Source organism: Mytilus trossulus, chromosome 1, assembly GCF_036588685.1.
Source record: "Mytilus trossulus isolate FHL-02 chromosome 1, PNRI_Mtr1.1.1.hap1, whole genome shotgun sequence".
Classification (NCBI taxonomy): domain Eukaryota; kingdom Metazoa; phylum Mollusca; class Bivalvia; order Mytilida; family Mytilidae; genus Mytilus; species Mytilus trossulus.
In genome coordinates, this window is record NC_086373.1 from 81,318,288 (window position 1) to 81,341,105 (window position 22,818).

Below are 22,818 nucleotides of genomic sequence, written 5' to 3' on the forward strand. Positions count from 1 at the left end.
AAGTACTAGTATCTTTCAAGGAGCTCCAAATTATACATTATGACAACCGAAACGGACGTACACTATGACAATGTTTGATGAGAGGCAACAGAAGATTATACCTATGTTCAAACCTCGCAAATCCATTTAGAATATACAATATGACGTAGAGACAAAACATCTAAAAACGAAACAACTCAAGAACGGCTTTATCGACAGGGAAAGGGTTTCTTGCATTACCATCTTAATTTAACACAGTATTTACGGGCAAAACATAACTGTATAAACAGCAGGTGATGGAAAACAATCGGAAGCATCAGACGTCTATTCTGGTATAAAGATCTAATATCGCGGTACATGTCTCTTGTTATTTGAGAGAGACGCATCTTTACTGTCAACTAATTGCAATCTGATTAAAATATTGATCTCGGATTACGTTATACTGCATGCCTCTGATTAAAATATTGATCTCGGATTACGTTATACTGCATGCCTCTGATTAAAATATTGATCTCTGAACGTAATCAGAGATCAATATTTTAATTAGATTGAACTAATTGTAAATGGTGACCGGTACAGCTTGTGTGGTGTTTATTTCAAAACTGTCCCTCATAAATTTAAGGACAGTCTGCATGAAGACGAATGTTAATCTTCGCGCGCGAAACACATCCCCTGAAATAAAATTGAGAATGGAAATGGGGAATGTGTCAAAGAGACAACAACCCGACCATAGAGCAGACAATAGCAGAAGGTCACCAACAGGTCTTCAATGCAGCGAGAAATTCCAGCACCCGGAGGAGTCCTTCAGCTGACCACTAAACAAATATATATATACTAGTTCAGTGATAATGAACGCCATGTTAAACTCCAAATTGTACACAAGAAACTAAAATTAAAAATAATACAAGACTTACAAAGGCCAAATGCTCCTGACTTGGGACAGGCGCAAAAATGCGGCGGGGTTAAACATGTTTATGCGATCTCAACCTCCCCCTATACCTCTAGCCAATGCAGAAAAGTAAACGCATAACAATACGCACATTAAAATTCAGTTCATTAGAAGTCCGAGTCTGATGTCATAAAAGAGGGACGAAAAATACCAAAGGGACAGACAGTCAAACTCATAAATCTAAAACAAACTGACAACGCCATGGCTAAAAATGAAAAAGACAAACAATATTACGCATGACACAACATCGAAAACTAAAGAATAAACAACACGAACCCCACCAAAACCTAGGGGTGATCTCAGGTGCTCCGGAAGGGTAAGCAGATCCTGCTCCACATGTGACACCCGTCTTGTTGCATAAGATGTAACCAAAGAAAATAAACAAAATGACAATACATAAAAAACATCATCATACTAGCAGTTAACAGACATGCCAGCTCCAGACTTCAATTAAACTGATTGAAAGAATATGTCTTCATCATATAAATAGCAGGCACAATCCTTACCGTGAGGGGTTTAGTATCATACTATCATAACACATATGAGAAGAACACAACCCGTGTCATGCCAACAAATGTTTTTTTAAATATATGATTATTTTGTGCTTTATAAAGAATATTTCCATAAAATAATCGATGTAAAACACCTGGACGTATAAGAAGTCTGCATGTTGAGCTATATTTTCGAATGATGTCCTTATACCGATGGTAAAATTTTTAGTTAATGTTTTGACTAGTTTGTGATATCGAAAACCCTGGTGTAATAATTTATAAGTTATACGTAAATTTCTCTCGTTAAAATCTAAAACAGTGTTACATACACGAGCGAATCGTACAAGTTGAGATATATAAACACCGTAAGATGGTGACAAGGGAACGTCACCTTCTAAAAATGGATAATTAACGACAGGAAATGAAAAATCATCTCTTTTATCATAAGTTTTAGTATAAAGCTTTCCGTTAATGATATAGATATCAAGATCGAGGAAAGTGCAGTGGTCATTGTTAGTATTAGCTTTATTTAAAGTAAGTTCAACAGGATACATTTACTAGTATACATATACTGTATGCAAATGTATATATATATATATTTTTTTTATCTCATTGTTTGTATTGTATTATGAAAAAAAAAAAAATTATTGATGTTGTAATGTTTATGCCCTTTGGGGCCCATAATTGGAAAATAAAATATCTTATATATACTAGTATACGATTATGACTGGGAAATTTTTGTTGTTCACAGATTTTAGTTGGAAGTCGTCAATCTGTGTCAATCATCTCAATAAAAATATCCAAATATTAAGCAGACTTCTTTTCATAGTAAATGTATCTGAAATTTCAAGTTCAATTTGACATATGAGTTACAAGCACTCACTGAAATGTTCAAAACTACAAAGGCATAGTGAAATTCAAGATAGGGTTCAATAAAATTATGTTGGTATCCTCAAATAGGCCAAATATGTAAAAATGTTTCATCTTTTGAGTCATTCGCTCTTCTCTGTAAATACACATTATCAAAGGCAAACTTAGCGTAGTCTTACATATATGTGTGTCCGTTTTGAGACTTTATATTTGTTTCCCGGATGAACCAACTAATTTGGTTTAATACTTACTATATAGTGCATGTAAAATAATAATAAACTAGAGGCTCCAATGAGCTAGTGTCGCTCTCCAATCCATTTTAAATTTAGAACTCGAATTTTGTTATACTACATAGTATAGCCGCCAGATAACCATCCATATGTCGAGCTCTCTGCAACAGAAGTCGCAGGCTCGACAAAAACTCGACATAAACCAATGAACAATGAAAATGAGGTCAAGGTCAGATGAAACCTGCCAAACCGAAACTTCCCCTTTACAATATTTAAATTTCCATACACCAAAGTTCTATAATTGGCCTACTGCTTATAGTATCTGAGAAACGGTCCTAATGACGTATGGTCTATAATGAGGTCAAAGCTAGGTGACCCTGTCTGACGAATATTATACGTAGACGTTACAAGGACCCAAGGAACTCATACATGTATACCAAATAAGTGTATCCTTTTACTGATCTTTACTCATAGTAAGTGAGAAATTCATACTTGTATTTCTTTTTGTTAAAAGCAGTCACTAAACCAAACTAGAGGCTCTAAAGAGCCTGTGTCGCTCACCTATGTGAATATTAAACAAAGGAAGCAGATGGATTCATGACAAAATTGTGTTAACTGTTTTGGTGATGGTGATATGTTTGTACATCTTACTTTACTAAACATTCTTGCTGCTTACAATTATCACTATCTTTAATGAACTTAGCTCAGAAGTTTCTGTAGAAAATGTTACAATTGTAAAAATTTACAAATTTTATGAAAATTGTTTAAAATTGACTATAAAGGACAATAACTCCTTAGGGGGTCAATTGACCATTTTTGTCATGTTGACTTATTTGTAAATCTTACTTTGCTGAACATTATTGCTGCTTACAGTTTATCTCTATCTATAATAACCACAAATAGCAAAATTTCCTTAAAATTACCAATTCAAGGACAGCAACCCAACAACGGGTTCTCTGATTCATCTGAAAATTTCAGGGCAGATAGATCTTGACCTGAAAACAATTTTACCCCATGTCAGATTTGCTCTAAATGCTTTGGTTTTTGAGTTATAAGCCAAAAGCTGCATTTCACCCCTATGTTCTATTTTTAGCCATGGCGGCCATTTTGGTTGGTTTGGCGGGTCACGCCAAACATTTTTTAAACTAGATACCCCAGAGATGATTTTGGCCAAGTTTGGATTAATTTGGCCCAGCAGTTTCAGAGGAGAAAATTTTTGTAAAAGACATTTAAAATTTACGAAAAATGGTTAAACATTGACTTTAAAGGGCAATAACTCCTAAAGGGGTCAACTGATCATTTTGTCATGTTGACTTATTTGTAAATCTTACTTTGCTGAACATTATTGCTGTTTACAGTTTATCTCTATCTATAATAATATTCAAGATAATAACCAAAAGCAGCAAGTTTTCCTTAAAATTACCAATTCAGGGACAGCAACCCAACAACGGGTTCTCTGATTCATCTGAAAATTTCAGGGCAGATAGATCTTCACCTGATCAACAATTTTACCCCCATGTCAAATTTGCTCTAAATGCTTTGGTTTTTGAGTTATAAGCAAAAAACTGCGTTTTACCCATATGTTCTATTTTTAGCCATGGCGGCCATTTTGGTTGGTTTGGCGGGTCACGCCACACATTTTTTAAACTAGATACCCCAAAGATGATTGTGGCCAAGTTTGGATTAATTTGGCTCAGCAGTTTCAGAGGAGAAGATTTTTGTAAAAGATTTATAAAATTTACGAAAAATGGTTAAAAATTGACTTTAAAGGGCAATAACTCCTAAAGGGGTCAACTGACCATTTTGGTTATGTTGACTTATTTGTAAATCTTACTTTGCTGAACATTATTGCTGTTTACAGCTTATTTCTATCTATAATAATATTCAAAAAATAACCAAAAACAGAAAAATTTCCCTAAAATTACCAATTCAGGGGCAGCAACCCAACAACAGGTTGTCCGATTCATCTGAAAATTTCAGGGCAGATAACAATTTTACCCCATGTCAGATTTGCTCTAAATGCTTTGGTTTTTGAGTTATAAGCCAAAACTGCATTTTACCCCTATGTTCTATTTTTAGCCATGGCGGCCATCTTGATTGGTTTGGCGGGTCGCGCCACACATTTTTAAAACAAGATACCCCAATGACGATTTTGGCCAAGTTTGGTTTAATTTGGCCCAGTAGTTTCAGAGGAGAAGATTTTTGTAAAAGTTAACGACGACGGACGACGGACGACGACGACGGACGACGGACGCCAAGTGCCAATTCAGGGACAGCAACCCAACAACGGGTTCTCTGATTCATCTGAAAATTTCAGGGCAGATAGATCTTCACCTGATCAACAATTTTACCCCCATGTCAAATTTGCTCTAAATGCTTTGGTTTTTGAGTTATAAGCAAAAAACTGCGTTTTACCCATATGTTCTATTTTTAGCCATGGCGGCCATTTTGGTTGGTTTGGCGGGTCACGCCACACATTTTTTAAACTAGATACCCCAAAGATGATTGTGGCCAAGTTTGGATTAATTTGGCTCAGCAGTTTCAGAGGAGAAGATTTTTGTAAAAGATTTATAAAATTTACGAAAAATGGTTAAAAATTGACTTTAAAGGGCAATAACTCCTAAAGGGGTCAACTGACCATTTTGGTTATGTTGACTTATTTGTAAATCTTACTTTGCTGAACATTATTGCTGTTTACAGCTTATTTCTATCTATAATAATATTCAAAAAATAACCAAAAACAGAAAAATTTCCCTAAAATTACCAATTCAGGGGCAGCAACCCAACAACAGGTTGTCCGATTCATCTGAAAATTTCAGGGCAGATAACAATTTTACCCCATGTCAGATTTGCTCTAAATGCTTTGGTTTTTGAGTTATAAGCCAAAACTGCATTTTACCCCTATGTTCTATTTTTAGCCATGGCGGCCATCTTGGTTGGTTTGGCGGGTCGCGCCACACATTTTTAAAACAAGATACCCCAATGACGATTTTGGCCAAGTTTGGTTTAATTTGGCCCAGTAGTTTCAGAGGAGAAGATTTTTGTAAAAGTTAACGACGACGGACGACGGACGACGACGACGGACGACGGACGCCAAGTGATGAGAAAAGCTTACTTGGCCCTTCGGGCAAGGTGAGCTAAAAAGTACAATGGACATTTGACACGCGAAAAAAAATATTTTTATATTAAGTATTATAACAGTCAAACTAAAAACCTTGTCTGAAAGAATAAATTAGTTTGAAGAACTTTTTATCTCAAGCAACTGGTGAAAGGTGAGTGGGTGTGCACTTTTCGTGACATAGCGTAATGATAAAACTACAATCTACTGGAATATTTTAAAGAACGAAAAATAACTCCTGGTATGTGCTTTAGTATATTCGGTTTACTGTATTTTTCTATTAAAATATACATCACCATGCTAGGTTATTTATTGCCTTTATTACCTAAAATCAACAACTTACTATAGGCCATGTGCTGCAACAGGATAAACAAACAACAATTAAATAATGTCTTACTCCACCATTACTTTATTTTGTTTGTTAAACCACTCTTTTCCAGTATATTTCTTACGTGCTGATGTATTGCTCCTCGGTCAATATCAATTAATGTTTCTAGATCGCCGACTTGATTTTTTGCTTTACAATTAGAACGTAATCTGTGCTTTTGCGTTAAGAACGGCGGATTGGTGTCTTACTTCTTGAACTATGTTGAGTTTCATTGCTTTTTGATTTTATTGCTTGAGTTTCATTGCTTTTTGATCTATGTCGAGTTTTATTGCTTCTTGATCTATGTTGAGTTTTATTGCTTCTTGATCTATGTTGAGTTTCATTGCTTCTTGAACGGTATCGATGCATTCGGCGTCTAGTGCGTTTCATGTGTGTCTGGCTTCTAGACCGATATTTTGTTTCATTGCTTCTTGATCGGTATCGATGCGTTTGGCGTCTAGTGCGATGCACGTGTGTCTTGCTTCTGGACGGATGCTGTGTTTCACTGCTTCTTGGTCGATATCTGCGTGTACGATGAACGGGTGTGTTACTTCTTGATCGTTCTTTCCTTTTTCTATTGCTTCTTTTTTGTTTACAGTCATTTTCATTGTCTTGATGTTTGTGTTCACGGGTTTTCCTTTTTAAACCATCACGTTTCGCTTGCTGTTCGTCTGAAGGAGTAGTGTTTGATTCAGTTGTTTTAACCACACATTGTTCAGAATAACAATCAGGTTCAAGGTCAATGGCAGATCTGTCAGCCCAAGGTTTCTCGTACTGGGTAATGATAATACTTTTATCTATTATCATACTATTTTCAATACCAGAATCGTTCTTTAAAGACGTGAATGATGACCGCCTTGTTTCATTATCTTGATCTATAAAGGTATGAAATATAAATTAGACACAAGTTTTCCATCTCAGTAACGTCTTTTCCAAATTTTGTTGTTTAACAAAAAAAACCATTCTGACACATGTATGCTAAAGCTGTCCCAAAGCAGGAGCCCGTAATTTATTGGTTGTGTTTTTTTGTTGTATGTTTTTGATTTTCGTTCATTATTTTGTACATATATCAGACCATTAGTTTTCTAGTTTGCATTGTTTTACATTTGTCATTAGGGACCTTTTATATCTGAATATATTGTATGGTCTTTGTTCATTGTTGAAGGCCGTACAGTGACCTTTAAATGTTAATTTTTGTGTTATTTGGTCTCTTGTGGAAAGTTGTCTCATTGTAAATTATACCCTATCTTTTTTTTATATAACAGGTAGTCACTTGATAACAGACCACTCGCTTGTGACAGTCACATGGAGAATGTGACGGAGCTAAACATATATATGTAACCGCTCAATTATCTCGTCACCAGGGGATAGAGGTGTAACGACACAACATAAAAACAAACATGATAAGGCTCGATTCATCGGATCGCTACTCAGCACTTAAAAATAACAAAAAGACGAAAGATACAAAGTATGAAACTGAGACCAGTATTCGCAGTAACTGAAATATAGTTTAAAGCCCAATAACAATAAATTATGTTTTCTAAGACTAAACCATCAATATGTGCACTACCATTGGATTAAGCTATTTTACCTTTATATGAAAATTATTTCATGTTGGTTTATGGGTGCCTTCCAATGCAAAATATTTCAATTTCAAACGCTTCCCATTGTCATTTCAATATTCACGTCTTTTTTCCTAGTTTGCGGCATGACCGAATGAATGGTCATCGAAAATGTACTTGCCATTTTCAACACGATGGGCCGGTGCCACATGTGAAATAGGAGATCTGCATACCTTTCAGGAGCACTTTTAAGAATCTTTTAAGACCGCCTTCGATTTTTGTTGATTCCGTGTCGCTGTGTTTTTTATTTCTATTTAGTGATTCTAGAGTGGGGTGCCCATATTCGTCGGGGACACAATTTCGCCGTTTTATGATTTTGAGGTGTAAAAACATCAATGGATGGCTGAATTGGAAGACATATACCGGTTATTGATATAAAAAACAAATATGATTATTTTTTAAAACTGAGACAAAATTGCGGCACCTACTGAAAAGGACCGAAAAACGGACAACAATTTTCGGCCAATTTCCTAAAGAAAAACACGAATTCAAAGAAGTATTTCTAAGTAATTCTTTGACTGAATGCCCTAAATTTCAGTGCTTTTAACACCTTTGAAATGTCTGCTATTCATCGATAATGAAATTGATTTGATTAATGTTGTTTAAAGCTGCGTTTTTTTTGGTTTTAAAAAGATGTGTAATAAACAGCTGCGCAATGAGCGCATGATACGCCCGATGTCTTGTGTGGAAGTTTTATGCAATAATCATAAAAAGTTTCTGAAAATGTTTTAAGCAATAACCATATGTTGTTTTTGAGACACGGCGGGACATGTGAAACCCCCAACCCTGTTTTTTGTTTTTTTACATTATCATCAAAAAACAAAATATCACTAAAATAAAATTTTGAATCAAAACCAAAAAGTATACAGATCTTAAGATTAATATAACAAAGAAGTGTGTAAAGTTTTAAGCAATTATCATAAATTATTTCTGAGATACGGCGCGACATGTAAAATAAAGGGCTGCGTTTTGGCGCATGATACGCCTGTTGCTCTTTTAACTTGTCTTTTATGCTTTAAATGAATTTATATGATCAACTAGAAATAGTGTGAGCCCTGTCAAATACCCCCCCCCCCCCCCTCCCCATATAATAAATAAAAATGCACAAAAAAATTGGCACTATTAATGTCAATAGATATAAACAATTTATCAAAGTTGCATAAAATTTTGTGAAAGTGTTAGTTATGGAAATTTAAAATCTGAAATTTATAAAAATTGAAAGAGGGCTTACATCAATAGATATAAACAATTCACCAAAGTTTCATGGACATTGGTGGAAGCCTTTTTGAGTTATTGTCCGAAGTGTTAAAAATCCCCCTTTTTTTATGAATTAAGCCCCATAAATCCAAAACTTAAAATCTGAAATTTATAAAAATTGAAAGGGAGCTTACATCAATAGATATAAACAAGTCACCAAAGTTTCATGGACATTGGTGAAAGCCTTTTTGAGTTATTGTCCGAAGTGTTGAAAATCACCCCTTTTTTATGAATAAAGCCCCATAAATCCAAAACTTAAAATCTGAAATTAAAAAAAAACGAAAGGGAGCTTACGTCAATAGATATAAACAATTCACGAAGAATCATGGACATTGGTGAAAGCATTTTCGAGTTATTGTCCCGAAGTGTTGAAAATCCCCCCTTTTTTATGAATAAAGCCCCATAAATCCAAAACTTAAAATCTGAAATTAAAAAAAAAAAAAGGGAGCTTACGTCAATAGATATAAACAATTCACTTAAGTTTCATGGAAATTGGTGAAAGTGTTTTTGAGTTATTGTCCGAAGTGTGGACGACGGACGGACGGACGGTACGACGAACAGACGGACGGACAAACAGACGGACGGACAAACAGACGGACGGACAAACAGACGGACGGACGGACAACGGTATACCATAATACGTCCCGTCTAAAAGACGATGGGCGTATAAAAACGGCGAATATGTGTTCCCCATTGACAAAAAATCAGGAAATTTCACACACCCTTTAATCCAACTTTTCAGATGATAATTTTCAAACAAACACGTTTTCAAGTTTAAGAATATTTTGCATTTGAAGTTATCTTCATTTAGAAATATCAGTATACTTCAAAAACCTTTAGACCTGAACATAAACTGTAGAAAACATGAAAAAGATGTGGCGAAAATGAGCACCCCACTCTAGACTGGTTATCTTGTTTCGTTTTTTGGTAGTGTCGGGTTTTCTTCCACTTGTGATTTTGTTGTCCCTTTTTTATCTTTTGTTTCTCTTGAAAACTACGATTGCAACCCGATTGCAACTCCTTTATGCATAAATGAAGGATGGTTTGGGTTTTTTTTTCATGCACTATTGCTCATGTATTTATACCCCTGCGTCTGTACAACCATTTGGCTCGGAGCGTTCCTGTTAAAGATTGCTTCAAAATACATAAACACTAGTTGAATATTACAGTAAAAAAATAATATTCATTGTGTTTTCTGTTATATTTTTATTGTAATTTTTCTATTCTCTTTTGATATTTTCTAGTGCTGGTGTGACTTTATCTTTAGTTTTCTGTGTTGTATATTGAGATTTCATGATTTCAAATATCAATGCACGTTCTGTTGCAATGTATCTCATTTGTTCATAGTGCTCTCTTAAGAAAAGTTGTATCTTTTGATATTTTTTGTTCAATATTATATGTAATGAAGTCTAATGATCCATCAATATGTCATTGAAATCAAAATTGGATGTATATGAAGCAGTAACACCAGAGTAAAAGTGGCAATTGTTTTGTGCTTAGGGTGAACATATGTAAGGCGATAGGAGGTATTAATGTGATTTACATTTCCTTTTCGATCGTTTGAAAAATTAATTATATGAAAACAATGTACCTTGGACAGCTGTTTCATTGTTCTCTATGTTCTCATGATCTGTATCCGATCCTGCTTCTAAACAAATAGCAGATCTATCAAGCCAGGGCTTTTCATACCCTGTGATGATTACACTTGCGTCCAGTGCGGGCAAGCTATTTTCAAGTAAGGAATCATAGCTATTACTACTGCTGTTTCTCTTTCACTTTAAATGAAGTGGATGAAGTATGATTATCATATGAGAAACAAACTCATAAAAACTCAAAAATGACATTGAAACAGAAATGAGTGTAAGGTCAAGTTGTGACGATATAGCGGACTCGTCTTTTAATTGCTCATTAACAAAAAACACGTCTTACGTTGACGACATTTAATAAAAGAGAGAGTAAAACAAAAAGGCGTTTCCGGACATCACTTGTACATGCAATTCCGTACAGCATATAAACTGAATGACACAATATATATGACCATATATAACATCCCCCGACAGAAAGAAAATTTCCAATGAATTTGTGCATTGCATATTTGCAAATCAGAGCATAGGCAAATACAAATACATGATCAAGATTACCAATAATTAATATATCTTTGTTTCCTACTTTCATATTATTCAGAATTCTCAATGAGTCAAACGTTCAATATGATATATATCTACACGAACAAGTAAACTGTAACTAGTATTGATAACTTTGTGGAATAAGCATCTGGTAACACTTTGCGGAGTACTACATGTATAGATCTTGCTTGTCATAAACGTGACAGTCAATATCATATGATATGAAATTACCACAGACCTTACTCTTATTTTGTAGATTCTAAAAGTGATGAAATGTACACATATTCAAGCAATTTCTCACACACACGAGCAGTATAAGGCCAGCTCATACTACTTTCACGTACAAGGTAATTCACATTAACCATTCACAACAATATCACTTAGGTTATCTGTGATTAACATATGAAAGTCACTGACAGATATTGATACAATCTCATATGCCTTACTATTCCAATTTCCATGTTTACGGGGTATTCAACTTATTTCATCAATAATGACAATAATAAAAAAAAACTACACACTCCAAGGAGTCTGTGTCGCTTACCTGATGTTTTTGTTTACAATTGATGCATGAATTTCAGAAATAATGCAACCATAATTCATCTCCGCTTCGAGTAAGTGTTCTACTACTAATTTATCAGTGCTTCTAACCACCTCCCTTACTACTATCAAAGAACTGGTTATTAACTTTTGTAATAAAGCTTATGAAAATATTGGTATTAATTATTTTTGGAGTGTTAAAAATTCTTTAGAGGTTTTAGATAAAATACATGCTTTCAATGGTCCTTACAATTCTGTTGACAGTTATGATTTTTCTACTCTGTACACTACACTTACACAATCTTATAAAGAAAAAGTTTTTGTATTTGATAAAATGGTCTTTCGAAAAATCTCATTGTAATTTTATTTGCTGTAACTCGTTTAAGGCCTTTTTCTGTAACGAAAAAGGAAAGTATGCTAGATGCACTTACTGGAAATGTGAGGATATGATTGAAGCTTTAAACTTTCTGCTTGATAACATTTATGTACGTTTCGGCGATAAAGTGTATCGTCAGGTAGTAGGTATTCCTATGGGCACCAACTGTGCCCCTTTAATAGCAGATTTACTTCTATATTGCTATGAATCTCAGTTTATGACCAAACTCAGAAAAGACCCATCATTGTTTCATTTAGTTGATACATTCAAAATAACTACCGTTATTTGGATGATATTTTTTCGTTGAATAATCCAGAGTTCTCTAAATATACTTCAGAAATTTACCCAAACGAACTTACTTTAACTAAATCTAACATAAACAGCAGCAGCTGTCCTTTTCTAGATTTAGACATTTCAATTTCAAACGGGAAACTTCACACTAAAATTTACGACAAAAGAGACGATTTTTCATTTCCTATTGTTAATTTTCCTTTTTTAGACGGCGATGTGCCTTTGGCTCCATCATACGGTGTTTATATATCGCAACTCGTTCGGTTTGCCCGTGTGTGTTCTGATGTCATAGATTTTAACGAACGTAATCAATGCATCACTGGTAAATTGTTGTGTCAGGGATTTCGATACCATAAATTACTTAAAACTTTTACTAAATTCTTTCATAGATACAAAGATTTGATTAGTAAATTTGGCTATACCTGTAGAAAGCTTATTAAAAATTGTATTTCACATCCTAAATTTTATGGTAATCTTGTACTTAAAGCGAGGAAATCACTATGTGATCCTTGTAAACTCGTCGAACCTTTAAACAAACTTATAAGTAAGGGTTATCGTACCAATATTGTAATTAGATCTCTGAATATAGTTCACATTGGCACTAATATTGATTTTGTCATTAGCAAATTAAAACATAACTAAATTTCATTATCTTTTGAGGCGAGATGTATAGAGACACAGACACGTTAACTTTTATTTCTATAGATGTCGCTCTTCACTATACTACTACCTGTCGATACATTTATTTTTGACATTGCACTAGTCATGTCTTCTTTGACTATTAATGACGTTAAAATACTAAATCCCTGTGATGTGTTTTTGATAAGGGCTTTAGTGTATACGGTGCACTGAGTTTTCCTATTAGAATATAAATCATTATGCTAGGTTATTGCATTTATTCCCAGAAAAAACAACATCTTAAAATAGTTCATGTGCTGCAATACGACATACTAACAACACTTCAATAATGTCGTACTACTGATAACTCCACCATAACTTTGATTGTTAAACTACGCTTTTATCAGTTTATTTCCTTCGTGTGGATGTCTTGCGTCCAATGTCAATGATCGCTGACCTGATGTTTGGCTTTCGAAACGTCATCTGCGCTTTTTGCGTTTAGAACGTCGGATTGGTGTCTTACTTCTTACTCTTTGTATTGTTTCATTGCTTCTTGATTGGTAACTTCTAGTTTTGCGCCTTGTACGATACATTGGTGTCTTGCTTCTGGATCGATGTTTTGTTTCATTGCTTCTTGATCGATATCTACTAGTTTGACGTCTTGTGCGATACATTGGTGTCCTGCTTCTGGATCGATGTTTTGTTTCACTGCTTCTTGATCGATATCTGCGTGGTTTTCGTCTTGTGCGATGAACGGGTGTGTTACTTCTTGATCGTTCTTTACTTTTTCTATTGCTTCTTTTTTGTTTTTTGTCATTTTCATTGTCTTGAATTTTGTGTTTACGGGTTTTTCTTCTCTCATGATCACGTGCTCTTTGCTGTACGTCTGAATGACCTTGAGAAGACCTATCAGGGTGGAGTTCTAAATTTTCCTTTTCAGTAGTGTTTGACTCAGTTGTTTTATCAACACATTGTTCAGAAAAAGAACCAGGTTCAAGGTCAATGGCAGATCTGTCAGCCCAAGGTTTCTCGTAGTGGGTAATGATTATACTTTTATCTATTGTCATACTATTTTCAATACCAGAATCGTTCTTTATAGACATCAATGATGACCGCCTTTTCCCATTATCTTGTTCTATAAAAGTATAAAAGATAAAATGATATATCTACTGCAATTAAAATTGAGAATGGAAATGGGGAATGTGCCAAAGCGACAACAACCCGACCATACAGCAAACAACAGCCAAAGGCCACCAACGGGGCGTCCTTCAATTTTTTTTTATTACTATCACATAAACTTAACATGATCCAATTAAATTAGGTCAAGGTCAGGCAAACCAAACTAGAAATACATGTAAACCATTACTATCATTCCATATACAAATATGCTTTGAATGTTGTTGACCTACTAGTATAACAAATAGTATCTAAGAAAACTTTAACAAGAAATATTGATCGATGAACCATGAAAATCAGGTCAAAGACGGACGAACCCTGCCAGACATACATGTTTACCTTACAAGTATGACATGCGTTAAATATAGTTGACCTATTGCGTGTTGTATCTAAGAAACAAATTTAACCAGGAGAACTTAATTATGGAAAATAAGGTCATTGTACGACGATAATAGCCAAACAGACATACACCTTACAATCATAATCATTTTATACAAAAAATAAAGTTGACCTATTGCTAGGTCAACGTGTTGCTATTTTCTTTAGTTTTCTTTAGTTTTCTGTGTTTTATATTTAGATTTTATAAGATTTCAAATATCAATACCAGTTCTGTTGAAAAGTATCTCATTTGTTCATATAGTCCTCTTTTACGAATCTTATTATTAGATTAGTGGCTGCTTGCATCTTTTGATATATATTCAAGTTCAAAGTTATATATAATGAAGGCTACTGATCTATTAATATGTCATTGAAAATTGGATAGCAGTAATACCTGCGATGCCCTAGACTAGGAGTGGCAACCGTTTAGTGCTCAGGATGCACATAGATGTATGGCGATAGCATGAAGTAATACCTGCGGTGCCCCAGACAAAGAGTGGCAACCGTTTTGTTCTCACGGTGTACACATATATATGACGATAGCATGAACGAGGATAGGAGGTATTAAAATGTGAATTTTAAAATGTGATTAACATTTCATTTTCGATCGTATGAAAAAATAATTATACGAAAATAATATACCTTGATTTCCTCGTATGTTTAAGTTGCATTCAAGAGCTGTTTCGTTGTTCTCTATGTTCGCATGATCTGTATCCGACCCTGCGTCCAAACAAATAGCAGATCTATCAAGCCAGGGCTTTTCATATCCTGTGATAATTACACTCGAATCCAGTGACAAACTATGTTCAAGTAAGGAATCATTGCTGTTGCTTCTGCTGTTTCTCTTGGCTTGTCCAGACATCAAAGACGGTTCACTGGCGCTTTGTTAAGCATACGCTATATTAAAAGAACGATTAAAGACACATAATATCTTTAAGAAGCATTGCTATATTATTTCTTTTATATATGAAAAAGAATGCACACACAGAGTTTTAGATGATATGTTGCTGGATATAATAGTAAGGAGATATGGTATATTTGCCAATGAGACAACTATCCACCGAAGGTCAAATGTAGTGGATGTATAATAAGCAAGCCGGGTGCAGGATTTTCTCGCTGCTCTTTGGCCGAGTTGTTGTCTCTTTAACACATTTGCCATTTCTATTCTCAATTTAATGTTTAGTGTCTGAGAAACGAAAACGACCATACATCTTTTAAAATTGGCCACTGAACATTGAAAATGAGGTCCAGTCCGATAAAACCTACCAGACTGACTTGCAACCATTCCGTACACCAATTGAATAATTAGTTCACTAAACATATTGCTTACAGATACTATCGGATACTAATAGACATCATGAACACCTCTACGGGTTACACTAGTGGGGAACACTCTGTGTAATTCTGTGAACACAGTGACAGTGTTGTGTTATTTTGTTTGTCTTTACGTGGTCTTTCGTTTTTCTGACATGGCGCTGTCCTTTTATTTACACTCATTCCATGCACGTAGTATAGTTAACCTATAGGTTAGAGTACCTGAGATACAACTTGACAACGCAAAATTAACCTTGACCACTGACCATGAAATGAGGTCAAGGTCATATTAATCCTGTCTGACTGGCATGTATATTAAACACATCCCCCCAACATGGTTGTCCCATCAACAACAACTGATGAACACATGGCATTTTTATAAATGATATGAAGTGTGCATGTTTACAACTTTCCGGCTGAAATGTGAATTTAATAAGAATTTGAAGTCGAGACGGGAGTTTTAGCCTTCAATTCAACAAATATCTAGTTTTTCAAGAACACCCGGATCTTAATTATGTAAGATTATAAGATTTTAACAGGAAAGCAAATTATATTATAAGATAGTTTCCGTCTGACATATAACATTATGTCACACAATGATCACATTTTCACAGCAATCACTTTAAATACATATATTCATCTATCGCGACCGTTTTGAAATATATGGCATTTTCATCCAAAAACATGTTCTGTCGGGGAAACCAACGTTATAAGATCCTTCATTGTAGTATAATATATGCATGTCTACATTGTTTTCGTTTCGACTTGAATTATAAAATAGTTTTTTTATGAACAGCTGCTAAAAAGCATTGATCATTCTATATTATATAAATTATATATAAAAATTATAAATTGTAAATCAATTTGTTCAAACTAACTTACCAGTTTCCTTTACGTACTCGGATATGAAAGTGTGTGACAGTCCTTCTCAATAACAAACTATTTTGAGAAGAGTTCATGAATATAATTTAAAGTTTATAAAAAAAAGTTAACACTTGTCTTTAATATACTAATTATAACTTGATTGATTTTCAAATCAGGTATTTGTAATACAATTTTCACTTTTGTAGAACAAATAATAAATATGGAACAAACTACTAGATAAAATTAACAAAGCTCCCTCATAAAATAAATGCCTCCACAAACTGACCAGATAATTGGTCTGATGAAGAGATCTATTACAATGACTATACAGAGCCGTAAGTCACGAACAAAATAGTATGCAAAATAACTTAGAGATCCTGTACTGGAAATCAGGAGTCAAAAGTTTGCCATATGTCACCGACTATAGGAATATAGACAGGCTAATAGTACATTTTGCCTCCAAAAGATGCAAGCAGTTTGTGTCTCACCAATATGTGTGCGTATATAAGAAAATATACTCCTATATTTACTTTGTTATCCCGACAATGGCAAGGCTGGTAATACAGAAAAGTGTAATTAACCCTTTTTAGAAAGCGATTTACGTGAATGTATAAATTGTTACGATTTTCCCCCTTTTTGCCGGGAAGCGTTTCAAGATTTCAAGATTTTTTAATTGTGCATTCGGGCGTAGTTTGTGAAAAAAATAGGACACAACAAATACAGTAAAAATACATCTTTATTTAAAAATGCAATTCAAAATCGAAAATAAACAAAATAATCAGCCCAATTATATATAAGCAATGCATTTGCGATAGAACCAAAAAGATCCGTCACCTCTTTAACAACTTATAGAAATTATAAAGCAATGATTTCAATAAATGTTACATTAGTTTTTTCTATGTTGAAGAGAAAATGATCATAGAAATACTGAAGAAAAAAATCAGTGCAAAGAAATTTTTAAAGTCATGTATTCTTAAGCACGTCATTGTACATCTTGTAGACATCACTAAAACTTGTTTCGTTGACAGTAAATCCGAGCTCATTGATGCGCTTCAAAGCCCACGGTAAATCTTTATTGTACTGTAATGCCGCTGCCAGGACGCCAATAAATGCTGAAATAAATCAGTTTAGATACTATAACGTGTTTATGTGAATTAAAATGCAATTTGGATGTCATCATATTTTACCGTATAGAGGATTATATTAGCGGAGTGTAAATATTCACGGATAGAACAAATCGCCAAAATAAATTCCGTCAATTGAAAAGTGCACAAGCAAAGGTATTGAGAAAAGTTTTGAATCCGCCAAAATAATAATCGCAATATATTTCATATACCTTATTAAATGAAAATCGCGAAATTTTACACCAGGTAAAATAACTCGCTAGATACGGTAGTATATACGGGAGAATTAATATACTATACAAATCAAAGGTGCCTAATGTTGCGAATTTTTTTTTTTTTTTAAAAGATCTATTCTTTGTAATTATTCATTGTACTAGATTTGTAGATGCGCAAGACGGTAATTCTATAAAAAAAAAATTAACTTGGGCCACATTCTCGAGATGAAAACTCTTTTTTTTTAAATTTCCTGTTGTCATTAGGACTAAGGTTCTTCCAAAGAATGCATTCAGGTTATCTGCAGTATGACCATATGTGCAGCCATAAACATTACTGGGTGCACACGTTAGTCTAAACTAAGATAAACAAAAAATAATAGGAGTCAACACGGCCATATTTGTCAGAAGGTAAAGGAACCTCAAAAACGCATGGTGCAACTATCATGCATAATGGTATCGTTGACCGAGATTGAAAAAAGTAAACTAGAAATTGATGGGTAATGATAAATCATAAACACATGTTGTTTCTATTAGATATATTTGTCAGTAAGACACAAACAATTATGGGGTTTTACAAAGATAAAGGATAACAAGAATGTGTCCAAAGTACACGGATGCCCCACTCGCACTATCATTTTCCATGTTCAATGGACCGTGAAATTGGGTCAAAGTAAAACTTGGCTTAAAAATTAGAAAGATCATAACATAAGAAACATGTGTACTAAGTTTGAAGTTGATTGGACTTCAGCTTCATCAAAAACAACCTCGACCAAAAACTTTGAACTGAAGCAGGACAGACGGACGGACGAACGAACGGACGGTACGACAAACGGTACGAGTAACGACGGACGGACAAACGGACACACAGACAATAAAACATAATGCCCTTTTACTATCGGTAGGTGGGGCATAAAAAACAAATTGTTCTGCCCTATGACTTTTTGTTGGTAGTTGACCTTGATTATGGCCACGTTATCTTTATGTATCATGGCCGTTTGACTCCAGGTTAATGACTCTAGTTGACCTCATCACTGAATGAAAAATAGAATGAGCAAATAATATATTTTCATGGTCTATTAATATTTACCAGCTCTTTTTCCTATAGCACAATGAAACAAAACTGGACCGTCTCGTCCTATGTCTAGTAGCTTGTCCTTGTACTGTTGAAATACATCTGCGCTGTATGTTACATTTAAATCTGAAATATAATTTTATCTTAATTTTAAATAGGCAAATATAGTATGGAAAACTAATAATCCGTGAATACTGGTGCACATTTAGGAATATTACTTCATTTGCTTTAGCTGGTAAGCTGAAAAAGTTATAAATGAAGTTGATTTAAAAATGAAAGAAATAAAGCTTGACAACCAGAGCATGTAGAAATTTATGATGCAAATATCAAATGTTTTGTAAACATATTAAAAAGTTGTAACTATGGTTATAAACAATGTTTAACAGTTAATAACGGAGCAGTAATTTCAATGTTTTTTTCTTACGGGACCTTTGATTTACTTCAGGAGAAATTTTACCTAAATTTCATACTGGACATTCATTTCACCTTATTGCAAATAAAATAAAAGCGCATACATTCAAAAACATTTTTTTTCGTCTTTTTTTCTATAATATTCACTTCACTTTAAATGTTATTTTTAGAAATTCTTAAATTTGTAAGATTAAAAAGCAACCATACCTAAAGGTAAATGGTAATATTTCAATGATGATTCCTTAAAATGTTTGCTTTCAATTTCTTCATTAAAGCCAATTTCGTCACCATACTCCTCGGCGTTCTGGGTTTCATAATTAACCATTGATGAAGGAGATATATGTTTTCTGTCCAAGGCTGGATCTAAGACCACTTTTTCCAAAGTCGATTGTGTTTGTCGCACAGGGTTATAGTTCTCGTCATAAGTATTGACGTTGTCTGGTATGTTGATGAGATTTACAGTCTCTTGTGAAGGATTGCTGTCCAAAGTTTTACCCATCCGCATATTGATGACCGATTTAAATCCATGAGCTTCCAGTTCCTTTAAATGCCCCCTTCTAATCTGACCGGCAGTAAACCAATTCTTATACACAGGATGAGCAAGCCAATATCCTAACCAATTTTGATATGCATCACATTTTGGTGGGTTACTAACGATTGGCTCACCTGTTATTTCTGCAACAACCGATTTCAACTTATCTGCTGTGAAATCCATTCCCATTAGAGCACTCATTTTATAGAATTTCTCACTGTTAACTTTTGGTTCGTATTTAGAGTCCAGTTTTGACATGTGAGCCGTATGCAATAATGTTGTAAAAGCTACAGCTTGTGGTTGACTGCCATAGAGCAAAATTGGGTTCTCCATTTCAATAATTGAGTGGGTTAGTTTCTCAACTGCTTTAACACAAGCCCAGTCTTCGTTCTCTTTCAGAATGGCATCAAACTGAAGACCGGCAATCTTTGCAGCATATTTGGCATCTAATACAGATGCTAGTTGTTCACCCCCAAACTGACCAGGGTCGTTTTCTTGGTATAGAGATATAACGCCATTAAATCCTCCATCATGTGCGTATTTTATTTGCGTTTCTGTTAATCCTCCAGCAACATAAAGTTTTGGTGTCACTTCTTTTGCCCACCATAATTTCTTTGATGATTTGAATCCAGGAGCACTTCTTGGGGACAAAGTATCAAGGCGAAAATCAACACCTCCTGACGACATAGAGCGAAAAAAGAAAATTCCATACTGAACAACTGCTGTATTCCTCTTTGCTATTCTAACAACCATTATGCTAGTGAATTGCGCACTTATAATATAGTCAATGATGATAAATATATGACCTCCGTGACCTATTGCTTTCATAACAGAGATTTAAATTTGTATGGCATGCTGAGGCAGTCATAAAGTAAAATCAATAAAGGATTATGATATGTAAACAACTTCGTCTGATATATCGAAGTGAGTTTTTCGGATAGATAAATTAAAGTGGTAAGTTATATGAATTATGAAATATTTGACTAGAGCCGTCATTATTCTTTTTTTTATTGTTTAAAAACATGTACCAATAAAGTTTTTGAAAGATCATATATTAATTTCATGTTTGTTCTTTATGTGCTTGATCAAAATTCATATACATTTCAATATCATTGATGTTTTATATGTTTGGAGATAAATTTATACGGGCCAGGGGCGGATCCAGGATTTTCAGTTAGGGGGGGCGCAAATTTTATTTTCGACGAGCGGAGCGAGGCGAAAATTTTTTTTGAGTTTTTTTTTTTAGCTAAAATTATTGAAATATTCTTCTAAAGGGGTGAAATGTAGATATCTCGAACTAAAGATTGTGTGTTTAAATTAGCGAGGAATTAAAGTTTCAAGCTGAAACCGCCTTAATCCACACCTGACAACAATCTACACTGAGATAGACGGGCGGACAGACGGACGCAAAGTGTGACGATATCACAATTGCTCACCTGACCAATATATTTTTCAAACTAAAAATGATATCTACCAGCGATTTTCAATTGTCCTTTCATACTATCTGCTTTTTAAAATACTTTTTTGTTTTTCGGAGGTCGTGCGAGACTTTACTGTGTTCGCCACAAACAACTAAAATCAGAATGAGATGCATTTACGCAGTTATATCTATTTTCTTGGGATCCCAAGCATACGATAATACGGTACAGCATTCGGCTGAATATTTAGGTTGCAAGTGAGAAATACATATAGACAAAGAGATACAAATTAATAAAACTAACCTTTCGCTTGAAACAGTATTTCTATATATATCTTTCAATAAAAGAATTTCACATGCCGACTGTTTTCTTGACTGTGTCATGATGAAATTGTGAAATTTAAGTGAGTAAGGGATGTTTTGGAACTTCGATTATCAATAAAATTGATTATAAAAACCGAAAATTCTATGTAACATTTTTTTTTACTTTAACTGCTAAAAACCGATTATCGATTTGTCATCAAACGCAGCTCCGCGTTTGACACTTTCCTTTGAAATTATTTATTGAACTTTAATAAAGCGTTGGTCAGTTGATTAGTAATCATGTTGATTCTGTTAAACTGACTGCATGTTTTATATAATTTGAATGTTAAAAAAGATTGAATGGTCTCTTCTGATACTTTAATATGTTGAAGTCAAACCATGCTTTGCAAATTTTAGGGGGGGGGCGCACGCCCGCCACGCCCCCGCCTAAATCCGCCCCTGCGGGCACTATACAGATCAAGTTTAAACCATAAACTGTCTATTGAGCGCTTAAATCGAGGCACACATGCAGTCTAGTCTCGATCATCCAGCCGCTTTATTTTTCAAAGTAGAGCGTCTGGATGACAAGTGATATAAAAATGGTAATTTATGACATTCGGAATAGTATCGGATTTTTTAGCTTGTATTTAAAGATAATGTCCAAGACGAATAACCAAGAAGTTGGTTATTGACTTCGGAAGAAATTACATTACGATAATACTATTGAAAAGCCCGAGTGTACCGATTGTTGTTTAAAGCTATTTATATTTTTCTGTGACGACATACAAGTCGTGGAAAACACCAGACAGCATGGCTTCCATCACCGCATAGGAAAATAACAGCACATCAAACTTTGGTAAGATATAATCATAATATAACAACACAAACTGTTACATAAATTTTAATACAACCTGAAACACTGAGTAGTTATATTCTTTCATGTATGTCCGTGCTACGCAAGCAGTTAATAATATAATAAATGGCAATTTTTGTATTGACTGGGACCACTCGAACAGTCTATAAATACGCTATAAATACATTTTGTGGTTGATTTGTATTATCTTTAACTTTATAAATTTTATTGAAAGTGCTATGAAATATGAACTTCATCCAGGATAAGTTTGTTGTATCTGTCTGCAATGTATAATGGAGTACGCATTTTGAAATGTGTAAAAAAA

At 34.3% G+C, this 22,818-nt stretch overlaps 3 protein-coding genes across 3 annotated transcripts; all 3 read right to left on the bottom strand.

Annotated features, from left to right (window-relative positions):
- Window positions 1-5,943: 5,943 nt before the first annotated feature.
- Window positions 5,944-10,649, bottom strand: LOC134710455 (uncharacterized). The gene is made up of 2 exons (XM_063570822.1): window positions 10,475-10,649; window positions 5,944-6,879 (listed from the first exon to the last, which is right to left on the bottom strand). Exon 2 carries the CDS (start codon window positions 6,809-6,811, stop codon window positions 6,188-6,190), a length of 624 nt encoding a protein of 207 aa, XP_063426892.1. The 5' UTR covers window positions 6,812-6,879; window positions 10,475-10,649; the 3' UTR covers window positions 5,944-6,187.
- Window positions 10,650-12,814: 2,165 nt separating this feature from the next.
- Window positions 12,815-16,815, bottom strand: LOC134686921 (protein SON-like). The gene is made up of 3 exons (XM_063546773.1): window positions 16,585-16,815; window positions 15,031-15,285; window positions 12,815-13,969 (listed from the first exon to the last, which is right to left on the bottom strand). The coding sequence occupies exons 2-3, from the start codon at window positions 15,248-15,250 to the stop codon at window positions 13,314-13,316; spliced, it is 876 nt and encodes a 291-aa protein (XP_063402843.1). The 5' UTR covers window positions 15,251-15,285; window positions 16,585-16,815; the 3' UTR covers window positions 12,815-13,313.
- Window positions 16,816-17,285: 470 nt separating this feature from the next.
- Window positions 17,286-20,753, bottom strand: LOC134686930 (uncharacterized). Its single transcript, XM_063546781.1, has 3 exons — window positions 19,596-20,753; window positions 18,993-19,103; window positions 17,286-17,678 (listed from the first exon to the last, which is right to left on the bottom strand). Exons 1-3 carry the CDS (start codon window positions 20,746-20,748, stop codon window positions 17,530-17,532), a joined length of 1,413 nt encoding a protein of 470 aa, XP_063402851.1. The 5' UTR covers window positions 20,749-20,753; the 3' UTR covers window positions 17,286-17,529.
- Between the last annotated feature and the right edge of the window lie 2,065 nt (window positions 20,754-22,818).

Excerpts from the sequence above, each read along its gene's own strand:
- LOC134710455 (XM_063570822.1), bottom strand. The coding sequence starts at position 6,811 with ATGATAATAGATAAAAGTATTATCATTACCCAGTACGAGAAACCTTGG.
- LOC134686921 (XM_063546773.1), bottom strand. The coding sequence starts at position 15,250 with ATGTCTGGACAAGCCAAGAGAAACAGCAGAAGCAACAGCAATGATTCC. Across the intron at positions 13,970-15,030 it reads AAACATACGAGGAAATCAAG|AACAAGATAATGGGAAAAGG; the intron begins GTATATTATTTT and ends ATACTTTTATAG.
- LOC134686930 (XM_063546781.1), bottom strand. The coding sequence starts at position 20,748 with ATGAAAGCAATAGGTCACGGAGGTCATATATTTATCATCATTGACTAT. Across the intron at positions 19,104-19,595 it reads ATATTACCATTTACCTTTAG|ATTTAAATGTAACATACAGC; the intron begins GTATGGTTGCTT and ends ATTATATTTCAG. Across the intron at positions 17,679-18,992 it reads TGCTATAGGAAAAAGAGCTG|CATTTATTGGCGTCCTGGCA; the intron begins GTAAATATTAAT and ends GATTTATTTCAG.